The 18743-nt window shown below is 42.2% G+C and overlaps 1 protein-coding gene across 2 annotated transcripts; it reads right to left on the bottom strand.

Annotated features, from left to right (window-relative positions):
• Window positions 1–701: 701 nt before the first annotated feature.
• Window positions 702–16997, bottom strand: gsc (goosecoid). Of its 2 annotated transcripts, XM_048538306.1 has the most exons (4): window positions 16887–16997; window positions 16213–16596; window positions 11540–11799; window positions 702–1049 (listed from the first exon to the last, which is right to left on the bottom strand). In XM_048538306.1, the coding sequence occupies exons 2-4, from the start codon at window positions 16553–16555 to the stop codon at window positions 882–884; spliced, it is 771 nt and encodes a 256-aa protein (XP_048394263.1). In that variant the 5' UTR covers window positions 16556–16596; window positions 16887–16997; the 3' UTR covers window positions 702–881. The 2 variants fall into 2 exon arrangements, with proteins under 2 accessions (XP_048394263.1, XP_048394262.1); XM_048538305.1 differs by lacking the exon at window positions 16887–16997 and having other exon boundaries at window positions 16213–16739.
• Between the last annotated feature and the right edge of the window lie 1746 nt (window positions 16998–18743).

Genomic DNA, 18743 nt, shown 5'->3' with positions numbered 1-18743 from the left:
GTGAAGGAGGTTAGACAGGTCCTTCAGGGTTAGGAACTTGCATTATATAAACAAGAAGTAGGATTGTGGAATGAAGCTCTTTCAAACAGCCAGCATGAACAGGAGGGACCAAAAGGACGTCTCTGCTGTAAATTTCTACAGCAGGTTTTGTGACATCTGCCAAGCAGCATTAAATTCACATCTGCTTATTTTCGGATCTTTGTAGAACCATAGAAAATAGGAGCAGCAGTAGGCCATTTGGCATTTTGAGCCTGTTCACCATTCATTATGATCATGGCTGATCATCCAACTCAGGACTCTGTTCCCATTTTCACCCCATACCCTTTGACCTCCATTAGCTCTAAGAATAATATTGAACTCCTTGAAAACATTCAGCTTTTTGCCCTCAACCTCTTTCTGTGGTAGAGAATTGCACAGGCTCCCCCCACCCCTCGTTTGGGTGAAGACATTTCTCCCCATCTCAGTCCTAAATGACCTTCATATCCTTAGACTGGTTCTGGACTCCCCCATCATCCTTGCTGCATTTACCCTGCCTGGTCCTCTTAGAATTATATCGGTTTCTATGAGATATCTCTTATTCTCTTAATCTCCGGTGAGTATAATCCGAACCAGCCTCTCTTCCTACAACAGTCCTGCCATCCCAGGAACAAGCCTGGAATGCAAAGTTTGTTCCAACAAAGCAGAACTGTGTCTCATCTGAGTAACATCTCGACATTTTTTTATTAACAAAACAGGCACACATACAAAAACACACATATATATAATATGTATTTGTACAGTATTTACAGCAGCCTCAGTCCTCCAGAGGGACAAAGTGCAAGATACCAGCCACAGTCTGAGCTGAGGGTGGGTGAATGCTCCTGATTAATCAGTGCCAGCTATCAGCTGTCTGAGTCTACCTCACTCTCCTGGGCTGCTGAAGTGGATTCTCCAGAAGCCTTCCCCACTGGGGCGTTTTTCGAAATTTTATTCCATTTCTGGGAGTCCGACTCCTCCGATGATGATCTCTTCTGCCGCCTCCATTTGGCTCGGCGGTTCTTAAACCAGACCTGAGCAGGAGAAACAAAAGTGAAACCGTTCAAACCTTCATTTCTGAGGGAGCGCACTTTATCAGAGATGTCAAAAGATCTGAGCACAGAATCTAGGTTGACCCTTTGACTCAGTATTACAAGAATGCAACACAGTTTGAGGCATAGTCTTTCAGGGAAGATGTTAAACTAAGACCCTACCACAGCTAGTAAAGGACTCCAGAGCTATCCTTCTAATGAAGACAAGTTAAGATCTCCCTCGTGTCCTGTCAATGTTTAACCCTTATCCTATATTATTGAACAGATTATCTGCTCACTGTCTAATTATGTGTAAATTGGCTGACACGTTTCCTACATCCAATGTGAGAATATTTGTCTACACTGGTATATCTTTAACATTTCTAACTGCCTTTGTAAAGCTATCGTTTGCTGCCTTTGTGACTTGCTGCAGTACAAGATAGGAACCACACCCAATGCTGACAGGAAGGAAATTCCAGGGTTTTGTCGCAGCAGCAGCAAAGGAACAATAATATAGTTCCAATGAAAGTACTTTGGGACTCCTGATGGCATACTAGGCACTATACAAATGCAAGTTCTTATTTTGTTAAGATTCTCCAAAACTAGTGCAAAGGGAACTTACTGGCATTGTATCAATGGTTCGATTTATTGTTGGCACAGGTACCCAGGTACAGTGAAACGTTTGTCTGCAGTACAGGCAGATCATACTGTACAAAGGTCACAGGGTGATAGAAAAGAGTGAGGAGCACAAAGTTATGGCTGCAAAGAAGGTGCACAAAAAGCAAAATCAACATTAGATTTGAAATTTGAGGAGTCCATTCAGAAGGTGAATAACAATGGGAAAGAAGCTGTTCTCGAATCTGGTGGTACATGTGTTTAAGCTTTTGTGTCTTTTGCCTGATGGAGGAGGTTAGAAGAGATTATAACCAGGTGGGAGGGGTCTTTCATGATACTGACTATCTTTCTGAGAAGTGTAATTGGAATCATTGGGATGGAAAATGGGCTTGCGTGACGTACTGGACCGTGTTCACAACTCTGTGTAGTTTCTTACAGTCCTGGTGCAGCAGATGTCATGCCAAGCTGTGATGCATCCAGATTGAATGCTTCTATGGTGCATCTGTATAAAAGTTAGTGACAGACCTTATGGACATGCTGAATTTCCCTAACCTCCTGAGGAATAAAAGGTGTTGTTGTGCCTTCTTGACCATCACATCAACGTGGAAGGACGAGGGAAGATAGTTGGTGATTGTCACTCTGGGAACTTGATGCTCTCGACCGTCTCCACCTCAGCTCCATTAATATAGATAGGGGTGTACCCTCCACTTTGCTTCCTGATGAGACACTTCAACTATATGGAGAGACAAGAGAAGCCAGACTGCTAGAGATGTGATTGAGTTTTTCAAAGTCGTGAAGATTATTTATTGATTAAATAAGGAGAAACCAGCAGGATTAGGAGCAACAGTGACCAGAGATTTAAAGATGACTGGCAAAAGAAATAGAGGTGAGATATAGAGAAATGTTTTTGCACAGTAAAAGTTGTTACGAACTGGGATACACTGCCTGCAAGAATGGTGGAAGGCCATTGAAAAGTTGTTTTCAAAAGAGATCTGAATATATAGTTGAAAAGAAATCTCTTTCAGGTATACGGGGCAAGAGCAGGGACAGTAGACTGAATGGCCTACTCTATGTTACCAATGTATCCATCACACACAGGAAAAAATAATGATCAAGTGGAGATTAAATCCACTGCAAACATCAGTGATTTTAAGCATATCAGTTATTTATGATCCTCTAGAAAGAAGGATCTGAATTTTTGAACTTTCAACTAGCGAGGGTAACTCTAGCTGAGGGCCGGAAATGGAACTGAAGCAGTTGTAAAAATTCCTTCTAATTTTCCCCTATTCTGGAACTTCTTTCAATCTCGTGTGCCGGGTATATAGGTTGTATCCTTAAATTTATTTTTCACCTGTTGGCATCATCATCACAGCTAGCATTTATTCTCCATTCCAAACCATGCTGGAGAAGGTGGTGGTGAGCTGCTTTCTTAAAGTGGTGATGGAGGGAGTGAATGAACAAAGAACAAGCAAAGAACAAAGAAAATTATAGCACAGGAACAGGCTCTTCTGCCGTCCAAGCCGGCGCCGATCGAGATCCTCTATCTAAACCTGTTGCCTGTTTTCCAAGGATCTGTATCCATCTGCTCCCTGCCCATTCATGTATCTGTCTAGATACATCTTAAGTGATGCTATCATGCCCGCCTCTACCACCTCCACTGGCAACACATTCCAGGCACCCACCACCCTCTGCATAAAGAGCTTTCCACACATATCTCCCTTAAACTTTCCTCCTCTCACCTTGAACTCATGACCCCTAGTAATTGAGTCCCCCACTCTGGGAGAAAGCTCTTTGCTATCCACCCTGTCTATACCCCTCATGATTTTGTAGACCTCAATCAGGTCCCCCCTCAATCTCCGTCTTTCTAATGAAAATAATCCCAATCTACTCAACCTCTCTTCACAGCTAGCTTGAGGTGTTTACCCTTCCTCCCCTCTCTCTTCAAATATTTGTAGATCCTTTGAGCCAGTGCTGCGTTTCCTCAACATAACACAGTCTGGTCACATCATCTCTCACTTTCCTGAATTTGCCCACCCCAACTTCAATCCCTGCCACCTCAGGAGTTTTGGGATTCTTTGTTAAATTAAATGTTTAGATGTGATGCCTTGTAGTGTACAAATATTACATTGCATGTCTGCAGTGTGTAGATTCTACCTAGTCATTATGGAACTTTTCATAACGTTGCAGTCAACACTGATGATCTGATAGCAATGAACAATTTGACGTTGGTCAGAAGTAACTTTTTCATTTGTTGCCAAAATTCAAAGAACTCAGCTCCTCTGGTCAGCCTTGTCCCCTCCAGCGCCTCCCAAGATGTTGGTGGGAGAGGTTTCCAAAGCAATGGTGCTGGACACCATCCCAGTACATCATCCACCGTTTCAGTGCAGACTCAGTGAGACAAAGACTGCTCTGTATGACTCGAAGATAATAAAATGTGAGGCTGGATGAACACAGCAGGCCAAGCAGCATCTCAGGAGCACATGTGCTCCTGAGATGCTGCTTGGCCTGCTGTGTTCATCAGCCTCACATTTTATTATCTTGGAATTCTCCAGCATCTGCAGTTCCCATTATCTCTGTATGACTCGAATGGCCATTCTACACATGAGTTTTGTCAGCAAGTTGACCATGACTCTGCCTAGCCTGATCTCTTGTGCTCTGTTTTGATGCATAAGATAGGGCACCTTCATTAAAAACGCCCAACCATGATCTGTCTGCACATGGGCACTTGTATCTATTGGCTCATCAGGCCATGAGTGAAATATAGATGTGTGTTTAAAAAGGCTCTCTCATTGGTTCAGCAATAACACTGTGTGGAGGCCTTAGAGTGCAAAGGAGTAAACTGTTTTATGTGTGAATACGCAAAAGGGGGTCACATACTAAGAACAAGCAAAGGTTGGCTGTCTGGCTGGAAAAGCAGAATGATAAAGTTCAGGCTGTATTAAACTGCACCCTGCAACATTGAATATGTTGTATAATTGAAAGCTTGGGCACATTAGTTTCCCCATCAGCTTTAATTAATAGCTGATGTGCTGGTAAATCACCGAGTGTTGACCTCTCACTTAATAACAAATTCTCACTCTCCAGGTAACTTTTAAACACTGATACTGTGTGTATGCTGTCAGGGGGCTTAGGCCACAGTGCAGCCTTTTTATCTCTTGCAATACCTGTATAAACACTCATTTCCATATTGACACATATCTGTGTATGGACACTACACTGACAGAAGGAACTGTCGGGAGAAGGAACCATGGCCTCACTTACCCTTCTTAATCCCTGAAGCACAGACTGTTGTCAGCTCACAGTGTGCTGAACACAGGGCGTCCTTACTCTGTGAGGAAACCCTACTTTGTTTCACTAAATATAAATTTTCATGACGTGAAGGCCTCCCTACGTGAGACATTTCAACAACACCTACCATCCTTAAATAGAATCATTTCTCAGTCCTGAAGCACATTTAATAACCTCAACTCCACTGTCCATATTACTGTACATATTAGCCAATTTCACAATTGTATTATCTTTTCAACTCCTCGACTCCTTTTTTACTGTTAACAATCTCAACAAAGGATTAATATAACCAGATTCACACAAAGTACAGGCAGCATCATTGAAATCAAATATTTGTTTATCTCCATTTTCTTCAGGGCTGGCATGGTGTCTTCGTGGTTAGCACTGTTGCCTCACAGCACCGGGAACCCGGGTTCGATTTCAGCCTCAATCAACTGCCTGCGTGGAGTCTACACATTCTCCCCGTGTCTGTATGGGTTTCTTCTGGTTTCCTCCCACAATGCAAAGATGTGCAGGTTGGGTGGATTGGCCATAGAGTCCAGGCATGTGCAGACTAGTTGCATTCCACATGGGAAATGTAGGATAAGGGGATGGGTCTCGGTGGGATGCTCTTTGGAGGGTCACTGTGGACTCATTGGGCTGAATTGTCTACTTGCACACTGTAGGAACTCAATAAAAAGTTCTTTTTTCAGTTTAAATAACCTGTTCTATTGAGTACACACATAGTGCTGATATATAACACACAGGAAACACAAGGATCAGCACCACCAGCTGAAATCATAAGAATCTATATTAAGGACTACTGAAGGGACTGAGAGCAACATATCAAAATTTGCTGACGATACAAAGCTATTCGGGAAAGTAACCTATGATAGGCACAAAAAGAGGCTGCAAAGGAATATAACCAGGTAGAGTGAGTGGGCAAGAAGCTAGCAACATGAGTATACATCTTAGGTGTAGGGTTGGGGGCAAGCGGAAATTGAGAAATTGCGTACTTTGCTAGAAGCAATAGAAAAACAGAATAGCATTTTCATATGTGAAATTACGAAATACTGGTGTTCAGGGGGATTTGGCTGTCTTTTTACAAGAAATGTGGAAGGTTAACATCTAACTACAACAAGACATTGGAAGGAAAGCGTTAATTTAGCTTTCATTTTGAAGGGTTTGGCGTACAACAGGAAGAAATTTTCCTGCAATGGTACAGGGTTTTGCTGAGATCACACCTTGAACAAAGGCAGAATTTTGCTCTCTAACAGGGGTGATAGTAGGTGTTCTCTTGATTGATTCCTGAGATGAAAGCAATGCCCTATGAGGTAAATGAAGTAGAATTCTCAAGTTTAGCTGATCTCATTGAAATCTACAAACATCTGAGAAAGCTTGATAGGAAGCATACTGAAAGGTTCTTTCTCTGGAGTCGGGATCACACCCATGCAAACTTACTCACTTGTGCACACTGAAACATTTTTCACACACAAATTCTCTCCTGGGATATTCAGTCCCGTTACATATTTTTCATTCTAAAGCACCACGTGATGAAAGATCCAACTTGATTTTGGAATCTGATTACCAAGATAATTATCTGAATTAGGAATTTATTCCATTTCCAATGCTCTCATTTTAACTTCCCCAAGTGTTGCTGAACTTTGGAAATGTTTCCCTTTGGATTGATTCATTTGTGGAAAGTAAGCATACTTTCCTTTCAAACAGAATGTGCAATCAGGTAATTTCTCCCAAGTGAGAAAAGGAGTTTGACCCTCATTCCACATTCTAATACAACCCACCATCAGCTGAGAGGCCAATGGTCAAAATGGGCTAATCCATAAAATTTATGGTGTGATTATTTGTCTAGCCACAATACTACTCCTGGCATCACTTTGAATTGTTTTCTCAATCTTTTTTTAATATTATTCCTTCTCTTGTTTAAAGAAAATTTGAAGAAGACAAAGAAAATAGGAGGACAAAAAAATCCCCTTAACCTACTTCACCCAAGGAGATGAATTTGAAATCCTCTAATAAAATTAGTCATTCCTGGTGTTGTTGTAAATCTTCTCTGGACCCTCTCCAAGGTCTTGGAAAAATAAGTTGGAATCACTTATAATGCCTCAGGACGTCTCACACTTTTACACAGCCAATTAAATTCTTTTGAATTGCAATGTTAAAGGAAATGTAACAACTGATTTTCACACAGCAAGAATGCACATCCAGTGAAGGAATAATTAGTTTGTCTGAGAGGTAAATATTTTCCAGGGCATCAGGAGGAATTCCCCACTCTGCTTTGGATCTTCCACACTCAGCTGAAAGGTCAAACACGACCACAGTGTCATTCTCTGATCTCTGGGATGCTAGTGTAGAGTATGTGGCGAATAGACTTTCCAGTTTGGACAATGCTGTGCCCCAAGATGAAGCTGTACTGGTCAAAATCACAATGACATAGGGCGGCATGATGGCTCAGTGGTTAGCACTGCTGCCGTCCAGTGACAGGGACCAGGATTCAATTCCACCTTTGGGCAACTATCTATGTGGAGTTTGCACATTCTCCCCATGTCTGTGTGGGTTTCCTCCGGGAGCACGGGTTTCCACCTTTAGTCCCAATATGTGCAAGTTAGGTGGGTTGGCTGTGCTGAATTGCCCATAGTATCCAAGGATGTGTAGGTTGGGTGGATTAGCTATGGGAAATGTGGGGTTATGGGTATAGGATAGGGAATTGGGTCTGTGTGGGATGTTCGGTCAGTTCAGACTTCATGTGCTAAATAGCCCTGTAGGGATTCTGAAAGATGTCTACTGTGCCTGATAATGGATCACTTCAGCCATCTCCATTTCCCTTATTTTCTATTCCAAGAATTTTCAGGAAAACCTGAATGGGTTGAGGCTCTATTTTTTTAGAAAAGAGAAGACCAAGGAGGTGATCCAATCAAAGTATTTACGCTCATGAAGGTATTTTACAAGATAGTGCTAGGAAATGTTACCATATATAATTACTAACGAATCCCCCTTCAGGATTCAGGCGAATCTCATTTACGCAGTGATTAAAATATAAAATTGACTACCACCAAAGTGATTGAGGAAAATGGCATGGGTGTTTTTAAGCGAAAAAGGAACAGAGAATGTGCAGGTCGGGTGAGATGAATAGAATTGAGAGGAGGCTTAAAGAGTGTCTGAGGCCAGTTGGATTGAATGATCGGTTTATGTGCTGTTAATTTGACGTAATGAGACAGCAAGAAGTGAACCTTTTGCAAAGAGAGAGGAGGAGGAGGAAACTAAAATGAGAAAAGGGATCAAAAACAGAGAAAAAGTAATATGTCCTTATCCAGTTTGGGCAAATGCTCAAGCACTGGTTTGGCTCACTTGAATGATTTAAGCTAACGTGGCTGCCTCATATTTTTGAATTGTCCAGATGGTAATAATCTCATCTCAGCATTAAAATGTTTCACAATTCAAGCATCACTCTAGGATTTAAGTAGATAACCTACGCTGGTAGCTCAGTGCAGTACCGAGGGACGTAATAGTGTCTTATAGGTAGGATGAGCTTGTAAAAGACTGTGTGACACTTTCTCAAAGGAGATTATGAAGTTCTCTGAGGAGTCCTGGCTGACATTCACAACTTGGCACCTCAGCAGATTTACTGACCATTTGTCATATTTGCTTCCTGTGAGATCTTGCTGTGCTTAAATCGTCTGCGTCACAAAAAAAAATGTGAAAGCCCTTCAGAGGCAAAACATGTTGAAATATTCCAAAGGTGTGACAGACAGTCAATTGTAACTTAGTTCTTTTTTTATGGAAAATGCAGATTTTGTGAGATCTGCTGGACAGGATACAAGGAAACACACTGGGAACCACACCAGGCACCAATTCTATGTCAAAAATAGAGTGCAATCGTGCTCAGCAGTTTCAACAGACCACTTTAGGAGTGGTTGTATATACTGGAAAGAGCCTGGAATAGTCTCACACAAAAGTAGAAAACGAGAAATAGGAATTTATGGGTGAAAGCCAGTTAACAACAAACTAATTGTGAATAGTTTTAAAATTCAATTTAAAATTTAACAGTGAAGATTAACAAAAATAAAAAGTTGTACTATTAACATTAACTGCAATAGATGTAATATATAACCATTTCTGTACATAATATTTAATAATTCCTGTACATAATACAAACTCATTGTCCCATCACTCACTGAATAGCACACACAAGTAGACTTCTATAAAACAGAATAGTTCAATCACTGGGTAAGGTAAAAACTTAGTCCATTATACAATAGATCCATTGTACCATCACTCACTGGGAAAAAAAACAAACCTGCATGGAACAGAACCACTGCTCTGTTAATGTTTACATAGTTTTAAACACAGACAATAAACAATAAATCCAGGATTTGAGTAAATTTTATCATCAATCTACTGCTATATTGTTGCCTCATTAAGATAAATAAAGACCAACAGATAACAAGGTAATAGATGAAGACCATTAAGCACAGCTTATATATTCCATTACGAACTGTGCTAAAGTGGTACCTTTTAAAGCCCATTTGTCATCAACCCAGTGACTTTACCTCCATGACTGTATCCAGGAGTCAGTCCACTTGTTGATCACTTGTTGTATAAAGATTGTATTCATGTTTATGTTTTAGTTGTTTCAGTCTGAGTGTCCTTGTCCTGTTCCTGACAATTTAATTTTAAAATAATTATGTTTTCTGTGCCCAATGTACAGGATCACCTTTCAGATCCCTCTTTCCTGGGTTGAAGAGTCCAATTCTTTTAACTACAAACTTTTAATTCCAGGGGGTTGGCTTTATGTCTCTTTACTGCATTACCACCAGTGCCTCAGAATTTTCCCTTGGTGTCTCAGAGACCAGGACTAGATTGGCATATGGCCTGACATGGAGATTACCAGTGAGAATCTTTTTTGTTCCTATAATTTTGCCACAGGTTTTCCTACTGAGCTTTGAAAAACATGAATCAGACAAACTGAAAGATTGTGAAAAGCCCTCACTGGTTCACCAAAGCACTCAGGGCCACATTTTACAGATAAGTGTTGCCACAGAATGTCTAAACCACTAACAGCAATATCAGAACATTGGGAATCCTTGGCTTGTCCCATTGATGTTCCATTTGGAGCTCTGGACCAACAAGATCCCATAGGGTCATCCCACATAGATAGTAAATTCAGTCTGTGCTCTTACACAATCCATATCTTCCATCTCTTTGCCATAACTCAGCTTGTTGGAACATTCCATCTGAGTAGATTGAAGCTGTTCTATTTCCATTGAGTTTGATACTGGTGCTTTGAGACGTTTTAAGTCAGAGGTCAAGTTGGATAGATTTGGCTGCAGCCTTGTGACTACCAAAGAGTGAGAACTGATCCAACCAAAGGGTATGGAATGTTAAAGAAATTTGATAGAGTAGGAGAAATTATTTCAGCTGGTGGAGGATCAAGAACATTGCAGCATCAACCATATGCTTCCTTCATGATTGCAGGGTTTCACCCTTTACTGCTCATCTGCGGGGTTACACAGCTCCTTCATAAGAGGGGTCAGTTAACTCAGTTAGTTACGCAGCTAGTGTACATTGCATAGTGATGCCAACAGTTTGGATTCACTTTGTAGCCTGACTAAAGTTACCATGAAGCACTGCCCGTCACAACCTCTCTCCTTGCCTGAGGTGTTGTACCCTCTCTGTAAATCTAATGAGAGAGTAGCCTTACGGTCTGGTAAAACTATGCTGACTTGATTTTCATTGACCATTTTAATTGACTTGGCCAGTTTTAAAATTTTCTTTTATTTATCTCTTACCTGTGTTTGTCTCTGTTTTGTGTGAATGGTGATTGAAAACGAATGTTTTGGGTTTTGAAACATGGACATTAATCAGATTACCAAGTGGGTTAATTTTCTCTGCTAACACTTCTGTGTATCGAACAAACAGGTAAGTCTTTTGATGAAGTTTCAAAACCAGTATCTGGAAATTAATTGTTTGCGAAGTCTGGGATTTGTTATTCAAAGCCATTGGAGTGACTATTTGGGGGGTCTTGAAAATTATTTAATTTTACTGTATTACAAATACAGAGGTAGTTTAGATTTAGTTTAGTTGTCTTTCTCTATGTTGTAACAAAGGGAAGGACACTCTACGATTCACCAGTTTTCCAGTGAATGGAAGTGGGAATCTTACTTTAGATGCTCAATGGGTAGCCCTCATGCACTCTGAGCCAGAAAGTTATGGTTTCATAAACCCACTCCAGAGAATCGTGCACATAATCCATGTGGGGACTTGTGGTGTAATCCAAAGGGAGTGATACACAGTCAAAGATGATCAACTTTCAGACATTAAACTGAGACCTCAGCTACTCTCTCAAATCCATGTAAAAAAAATCCTGCAACACTATCTTTATGCCTAATCTTTACGCCTTAAACAATGTTATTAGGAGAACAAAGTCCGGGAACATGGATAATGTCACATTGCTGTTTATCTGCAGGATCGGCTTCTATACTTCCTAAGCGTGAGCAGTGAAAAGTCCTTCAAAATTCTTCATTGGCTGGTAAGTATTTTGGAATGTTCAAAGATGGTGCTATATGAATGCAGGAAACCTCCCTTCCTCTTACCTCCACTTTTTCCTCGCGGAGATGGACTCTCCTGGCCAACTGTTCCCTGGTGCCCACATCTGGGTACTTGGTCTCCTGAAAAAGGTTCTCCAGAGCTTCCAGCTGTTCATCTGTGAAGATGGTTCGGTGACGACGCTTCCTCCGGCAGTGGAGCTGGTTCAGGAGCTGCAGTTCAGTGCGGGATAGAGCCCCCAGGCTCACGTAGGGCAGGACCTGGGGGGCAACTGGGGACAGGTATGCAGAAGCAGCCCCTTCCAATCCTTTCAGAACAGGAAAGAAGAAAATCAGCTCCCACTCTTTTACAACTGGATTTATCAACTAGACCATGACTGATGCAGCCCAATGATGAGAATTACTGTTGTACTGTCAAATTGGGAGCTAATGTGAAAACAATGCTGTGTTGTCGAGCCATAAAGTCATGCAGCATGGAAACAGACCCTTCGGTCCAAGCAGTCCATGCTGACCATTATCCTAAACTAAACTGGCCCAACTGCCTGCTTTTGGCCCATATCCCTGCAAACATTTTCTTATTCATATACTTATTCAAATGTCTTTTAAATGTTGTAACTGTATCCACAACCACCGCTCCCTCCTGGCAGTTCATTCCACACATGAACCTCTCTCTGAGTGAAAGTATTGGCCCTCATGAACTTTTTAAATCTTTCCCCTCTCACCTTAAAAATTATGCTCCCTTGTTTTGAACTCCCTCAACCTTGGGAAAAGACCCTTGATATCCACCTTATCCAAGTCCCTCATGATTTTATAAACCTCTATAAGGTCATCCCTCAACCTCCCATGCTCTGTGAGAGGACTTAGTGTGTCTTTGGCTAGAAAGTGTTCAATGAGCTCAAGCTTATGGAGTGCAGAATGTGAGAGACTGCCTGGAGGTGTACTGGAATTGTCAAATTTAAAGTAGATAAAAATCATAGGCAAAAGCTTTGAGTTGCAGATCACAGAATTGTTAGAGTACAGAAGGAGGCCATTCAGCCCATCACAGATACGCAGAGGCAGGGCACAACCAGGTGATGATAAAAAGCTGGAAGTAGGCATTCTTACTGACAGTGTGAATGCAAGGTTGGAAGGTCATCTCAGGAGTGGTCCAGGATGGCCCCAGGCAGGAGGCAGGAAGGGGGCTACTGTTGGTGGCTATGGAATACAATTGGTAGTGGGGACAGTTTTGAGAGAATCTCTTGCCATTCAACTCTGAATGTCAGGGAAGCAGCCATGACAAATCAAAGGCAGTGAAGAAATGGTGGAAAGTGGTGCTGAGGTAAAGCTCAGGAGCAGGTTTCTGTGTATATTCCCAGAACTAAAGCCCTCATTACAGATGGGGTGGTCGCCTGTACAGACACTGCATAATTCATGGATTTGACAGTCTCGCAGCTTCTACAATGAATGGCTGATCCACACTGTCAGCCCCTTGCCTATATAGATACATGACAGATGCCCACACCATCTCCTTCCACCCCACAGCTATAATTGATTTCCACCAATTGGAATGACGGAATTTATTTCCATCCTTCGATAATACAACCTGGGAATTATGATTCAACTTGGAATGATGTGGGGTAAAACTAAGTCAGAGCTGTAAACTAAAATAGTGTATTCTAATGTGTCCTTACCAGTCTCAGCCGGTTAACCATAACCCTCATCTCTTCTGTGAATCATCTCTGAGCCCAGCCTGCTAAATAAATACACATCTCAATAAAAGCTGGATGACTAACTCCTCATCTTCTGCTTGGTGACCTCACAAACTTTGGGATTCACCACAGAATTTAACAACTTCAGAGTGTGAACATCTCTGTCTGTGTCTTTTACCCAGCCCCACATCTCAGGTCCTCTCATGGTCTGAGGAAGGGTCACCAGACCTGAAACGTTAACTCTGTTTACTCCTTCACAGATGGTGCCAGGCCTGCTGAGCTTTTCCAGCAACTTTGTTTTTGTTCCTTTCATGGAATATGTTGCTTTCAGCCCAGCCAACCTATTTTCACCTCCTCATAGCCTCCATTATCACCTATCTGGCGTTTCTTATTCTCTGGTTTATCATTAACAATCTTCTGGTTTTCCCATATTTTTCCCTTCTGTTTCTCCACCTATCTGCTCATTCCTTCCCCGTCCCTATTCCCCACTGGCCTTGACAGCAGCATACCTATAATCTTTTCCTGGCTGCTCCCAATTCCGAAGAAGCGTCACTAGATTTGAAATATTAACTCCATTTTCTATCCATGATGCTATAGACCTGCTGAGTCCCGCCAGCAATTTCTGGTTGTGTCTATACCCATCCCAGTCATGTGTGAAACCACATCCAAGTTAACAGAGATAGCATATTTTATGAGTGACCTCCACAAAAAGAAAATGAACAAAGCTGTCTTTCTAAAACAGAGCAGCGATGAATCTGTCTGCTCGGTTCTCAACTATTCTAAAAGCTTACCCATAGCTGATATAGGACAGATAGACAGAGACCCACCTTAAGTAACAGAGAAAGATTAACAAATTTTCTTGCTAGCATCACACTTCCCAAATCTTTGAAAGATTACTTGCCAATACTTCCATAAATTTCCCACCCACCTGTTTTAAAGCCACCAGGTAGAAATTATCACATTTCTGAGATTTATTTCTAAGTCACAATATTTTCTCCATTACTATTTTCTTATTTAAGTTAAATTAATTGAGTCGGGGTTGTTTTTAAGTTCCTATTCTATCACTGGTACCTTACACTCTTCTGTTATTGTGGAAATGGATGTGGAAATCTCAAGCTAAAATTCTAGTATAGCCCCTTGTGGTTTGTTACAAAATTATAGTTATCTTTGTTTGCTAGAGTCACATCTCTCCTCACTTTATCCTTCTTTACAATGTATTTATTAAACTTATACTTTTGGTTTCTTTATTATGTGTGAATTTCCCTCTCTCTGCACCCAATTCCACTGCAATATTTTCTTTGAACCTCTTCGCTGCTTTCTATAGCTCTCTGAGTTTTCTGGATTACTATTTCACTTGCCTTTTCCATAGGCCACTGAGACCTCGCTGGAGAGCTTGATTGTTCTCTCAGAGGGTTGTTAGTATGAGGAATTATCTTCACAAGGTAGTGAAGGCTGGCTCTACAAATTCATTCAAGAGATGGATTTCTGATTGACCAAGGAGTCAAGGTTTGTGAGGGGTCAGACTGGTAGGTGAAGCTTAGACTACAACCTGATCAGCCATGATCCTACTGAAGGAGCCTGAAGGGCCACATCTACCTTTCCAGGATCTAAGACCTGTGTCATATGGCTTTCATTTTTGGACTTGCCTCATATATTGACAGTGATTGCTTGACTGAAGAAGTGGAAGGTTTGCTCTTTAGGACCTGGGGCTCTATTAGATCATAAAGTAAAGCAGCAGAATTAGGCCATTTAGGCCATTGAGTCTTCTCCACCATTCAATCATGGATGACTGTTTCTCAGCCCCATTCTCCTGCCTTCTACCATAACCCTCAATCACCTTAAGTGATGAAGAACCTATCTATCTGTCTCAAAGACACTGAATGACACTATACTGTAACTAAATGCTCTCTTGTTTTTCTATAGGTTTAACTGTTAACAGCTCAGCCTAGTCTAACATGGTCAGTTTATGTTAAGAGTCACCATTACCAAAGCATAAAACCTGGCCTTGTCTGAGGTCCCTCTCCATTACTTGCGTTACTCATTACTGCCACCAGAGTGTGGACAATTCTGGTTCCTTTCTTATGGTTAATTCTGAAATGGCCAGTTCTCCTTTCAGTTCTAAAAGCATTGTTATAGGCAATTCTCCTGCTACCAGTCAATTCCACACATCACAGCCTTTCCGAGTTAATCATCATCTACTTCCAGTGAATGCATGAGAAAGTCGGGAATGAAGGATTCATCACTGGGGAGGCGGTGGTGTAGTGGTAATGTCATACCTAATAAACCACAGATCCCAAGGCTAATTCTATGGGAACATGGATTCAGAAATCAATGACAGTCCAGAATTTCCTAGCCATTGTCATCTTGTTCATTAATGTCCAGGGAAGGATTTCTGTTTTCGTTACATGTTCTTGCTTGTGGTCAGTTTGGTCCATGTGACCTGGTCCAAGTGGCTCCAGACCCACAGCAATGTGGCAGGCTCTGAAATAGCCCGGCAAACCATTTGGTTCCAGTGGCAATTATGAATGGGCAATAAATGATGGCCCAGCCATTGATGCCCACAGTCTATGAATCTGGGACTGTGTGTGTGTGTGTGTGTGTGTGTGTGTGTGTGTGCTGATCTGTCAGTGTCAGTGGATGTGTTTGGGTGTGGATCAGTCTGTGTCTGGGGGAATGTCTCTGTGCCAGTGGGTGTGGGTCAGTCTGTGAGTATTTCTGTCTCTGTCTCTCTCTCTCTCTCTCTGGCTATGTGGCTGTTTGTCTGTCTCTCTGTGGGCTCCCTCTCTCTCCCTCTGGCTAGGTATCAGGGTACAATAAGTGAAAATCCCGTTCAACATTCACCGCGCCAGTCTGAACACAGCAATTCTCTGACAATGTATCATTGAAAGAAGAAAATTAAGCTTGTAAAAATTGAATAAATTTCACTAACATTCCATGTCACTGAGACCGATGAACCGATAAGTGTACTGAGACGCTGTGACGGGGACGTACAGCTTCCCTGCACAGATGGAGATGGTTATAACGGAGTCTTACCTGGAGGAATGCAGGAGCAGTGTTGACTAGTCAGAGGCTGGCATGTGGGTACGGTGCCACAGCAGGAGACCCTGGGCGATCCGGGCACATAGTAATAATTATAACCCATCCTTGAGGCACCGACGGCCAGGTTGGGGTGTTGAGGGGGTGCAGGAGGAGGTGGAGGAGGCGGAGGAGCGACGGCTGGAGGGTAGAGACTGAGATAGTCAGCGCTGGCACACAGCGAGTCAGCGCCGAGCCCCGGGTACGTGGGCAGCGGAGCGCTGGGCAGAGACGCCGAGCCCTTACACCGAGAGGGCACTCCTGCTAAAATACTGTCGATGCTGAACATCGCAGCCGGCATTACCACTTCACCCCGAACACCAAGGGAAGGGACTCATGCATCTACATCCAAAATAAAACCACAGAATCAGTTACTTTCCAAAACAAACAAACAAATTGCGGCGTTAGAACACAACTGAAGGTAACACTTGACAGATACAAAGTTGACTGGAGTTAGTTCATACAGCGTTCTATCTCTCTCCCTCTGTCTGACTCAGTTCGCCGGACTAGGCTTGTTCCCACTGCTTTATACACACAGCCCGCGTCATGAACCTATTCCTACCCACCCCTTCCCCATCAGCCACCTCCCCCCCCTCCAACTTTGTGTCATCGGGAAGAGAAAACAACCTTACTCTGCTTGTTGTCGCATTCCCCTCCTCTCTATTTTACACATACACACAGGGGGATCCGGGCCCGGAGCCTCAGTATTGTGGATTAAAGAAATTAAAAAATGTAATCTTTCCTCACTGTGTCTAGCCCAGCCACCCCCCACCCCTACATTAACTTTTAAGGCTTTGTAATCGTTTGGTGTTAAATTGAACCCGCCTCCATCCCAGCAAACCACACGCCCGCCCCCCCCCCCATCTAACTGGCCAGTAACAGTTAATTTCACCCTCTAATCCGATTAGTGAGCGTTGTGGGAAGGGCCGGTTTGCAGACACACCGCATCTAACAGTGTGCTCGAAGGAGTTGGAGTGGGGGCGGGTTGGTGCGTGAATGTGGATTTAAAACGCGGATCAGTTCCTCTCTCCGGGTTCTTGTTCTTGGGGGGAACTGCCCCATTAAATAATCCACCTTTTTCTCACCCTTCCCAATATTTAGGCCGAGCTGTCCACAATCCGGCTTCAGGGAAAACACCATACAAAGTGTTACAAAGTGTTTCTCGTCCCTAATTTCCATCATTTACAGTTTGACTAGCCTCCAGTTTTATCCGCGCAGGGAAAAAAAATCTTGCTGTATTAAAAAAATGCAAATTCCTTTTGCCTTTCTGTCTGACCATCTATTCTGTGCCTGCACGTCTTCCAAAATGTTTCTCTTTTTGATGTTAAACTCTTACCAATGTTTACGAATACAATGTATCAGTCTCTGACTAAAATGTATACATTTACGTATCCATATATAAAACTAGAAAAATAATCATCACCCGAAATAAACCACAAATATCTGTTGGTCAATATCTTTCTGCCCGGAGTTTGTTTTCTGATTTAGGACCTAGACATCGTTTTTACTGTAATTCTATGAACGGCTGAGGAGCGAAAAGGCAGGGACTTGGCTCCTGAAATAATATTTAAAATTGGTTTTGCTTTGTAAGTGTTTAATCCGATTTTGATCTTGAAGAGAACACGCAATTTTCACATCACAGCACGAGCTGGTTAAAACGAAATCGGAGAGAAAATAAACGTAGAGAAGAGATTGAGCGCGTTCGGTTTGATTTTTATTGTAATTATTTTGTTTTGAAAATGGTACTCTCCAGCTGAGAGCGAACAATAGACAATTTACACTGGTGGGGGTTAGTTATTTAAATTGTGAAGAGGTGAGAGGTGACCATCGCAAGGTTGAGATGTTAATAATCTACCCTGCTCCAATCCACAAACCGGGGAAATCCCTGGGACTGGGATTGTTTTTAAAATGAGAAGAGGCCATTAAAAAGTTTTTTTTTCCCCGCGAGCAACGCTGACTGTGCAAACAAATGACCTATTAACAAACAAGCCAGAAACCACAACTAATTCATTCAGAAAATGCATTTAAAACAGTGACATTACAAATATTGTGAAACATTTTCATATCACCAAACCCTGTGAAAATGTTAAACAAACCCTCTTCAGCGGTAAACTATTGAGTTCTCCCTAAACTGATTCATTTTTGGATTTGAAGCCCCCTCCGACAGCCGCTTCCTCCTCACCCCGGGGCCTCACCGAGAAACGGCTCAGGATGTGAATGGTTCTGAGATTTTCCGTTTCAGGCCAAATAATCGGAATTCTTTTTCTTTTCTTATATAATATTCGAAGCGGAGGAGAAAGGTTGTCGGATGGTTTGAAAACCCGTTCCATAAAAGTTCTCGACATACCCTCACCATAGCCATTTGGAGTTCGAGAGAGAGAAACGGGCACAGGCTAAATTTTACTCTGTGCCGGCTCGTATACATGATCACTGTCATGTATATACGTATATTAACCCTCATCTACATTAACACAGTCATGTCATATTTA

This window comes from Stegostoma tigrinum, chromosome 10, assembly GCF_030684315.1.
Source record: "Stegostoma tigrinum isolate sSteTig4 chromosome 10, sSteTig4.hap1, whole genome shotgun sequence".
In the NCBI taxonomy this organism is placed as follows: Eukaryota; Metazoa; Chordata; class Chondrichthyes; order Orectolobiformes; family Stegostomatidae; genus Stegostoma; species Stegostoma tigrinum.
This window is presented reverse-complemented; position numbering and strand designations above follow the sequence as displayed.

What these genes read in the sequence shown, in the direction of transcription:
- gsc (XM_048538306.1), bottom strand. Translation starts at nt 16,555, where the DNA reads ATGCCGGCTGCGATGTTCAGCATCGACAGTATTTTAGCAGGAGTGCCC. An exon ending in CTGCTCCTGCATTCCTCCAG is followed by an intron (nt 11,800 to 16,212) that starts GTAAGACTCCGT and finishes CTGTTCTGAAAG; the next exon opens with GATTGGAAGGGGCTGCTTCT. An exon ending in TCCGCGAGGAAAAAGTGGAG is followed by an intron (nt 1,050 to 11,539) that starts GTAAGAGGAAGG and finishes TCTCCTGCTCAG; the next exon opens with GTCTGGTTTAAGAACCGCCG.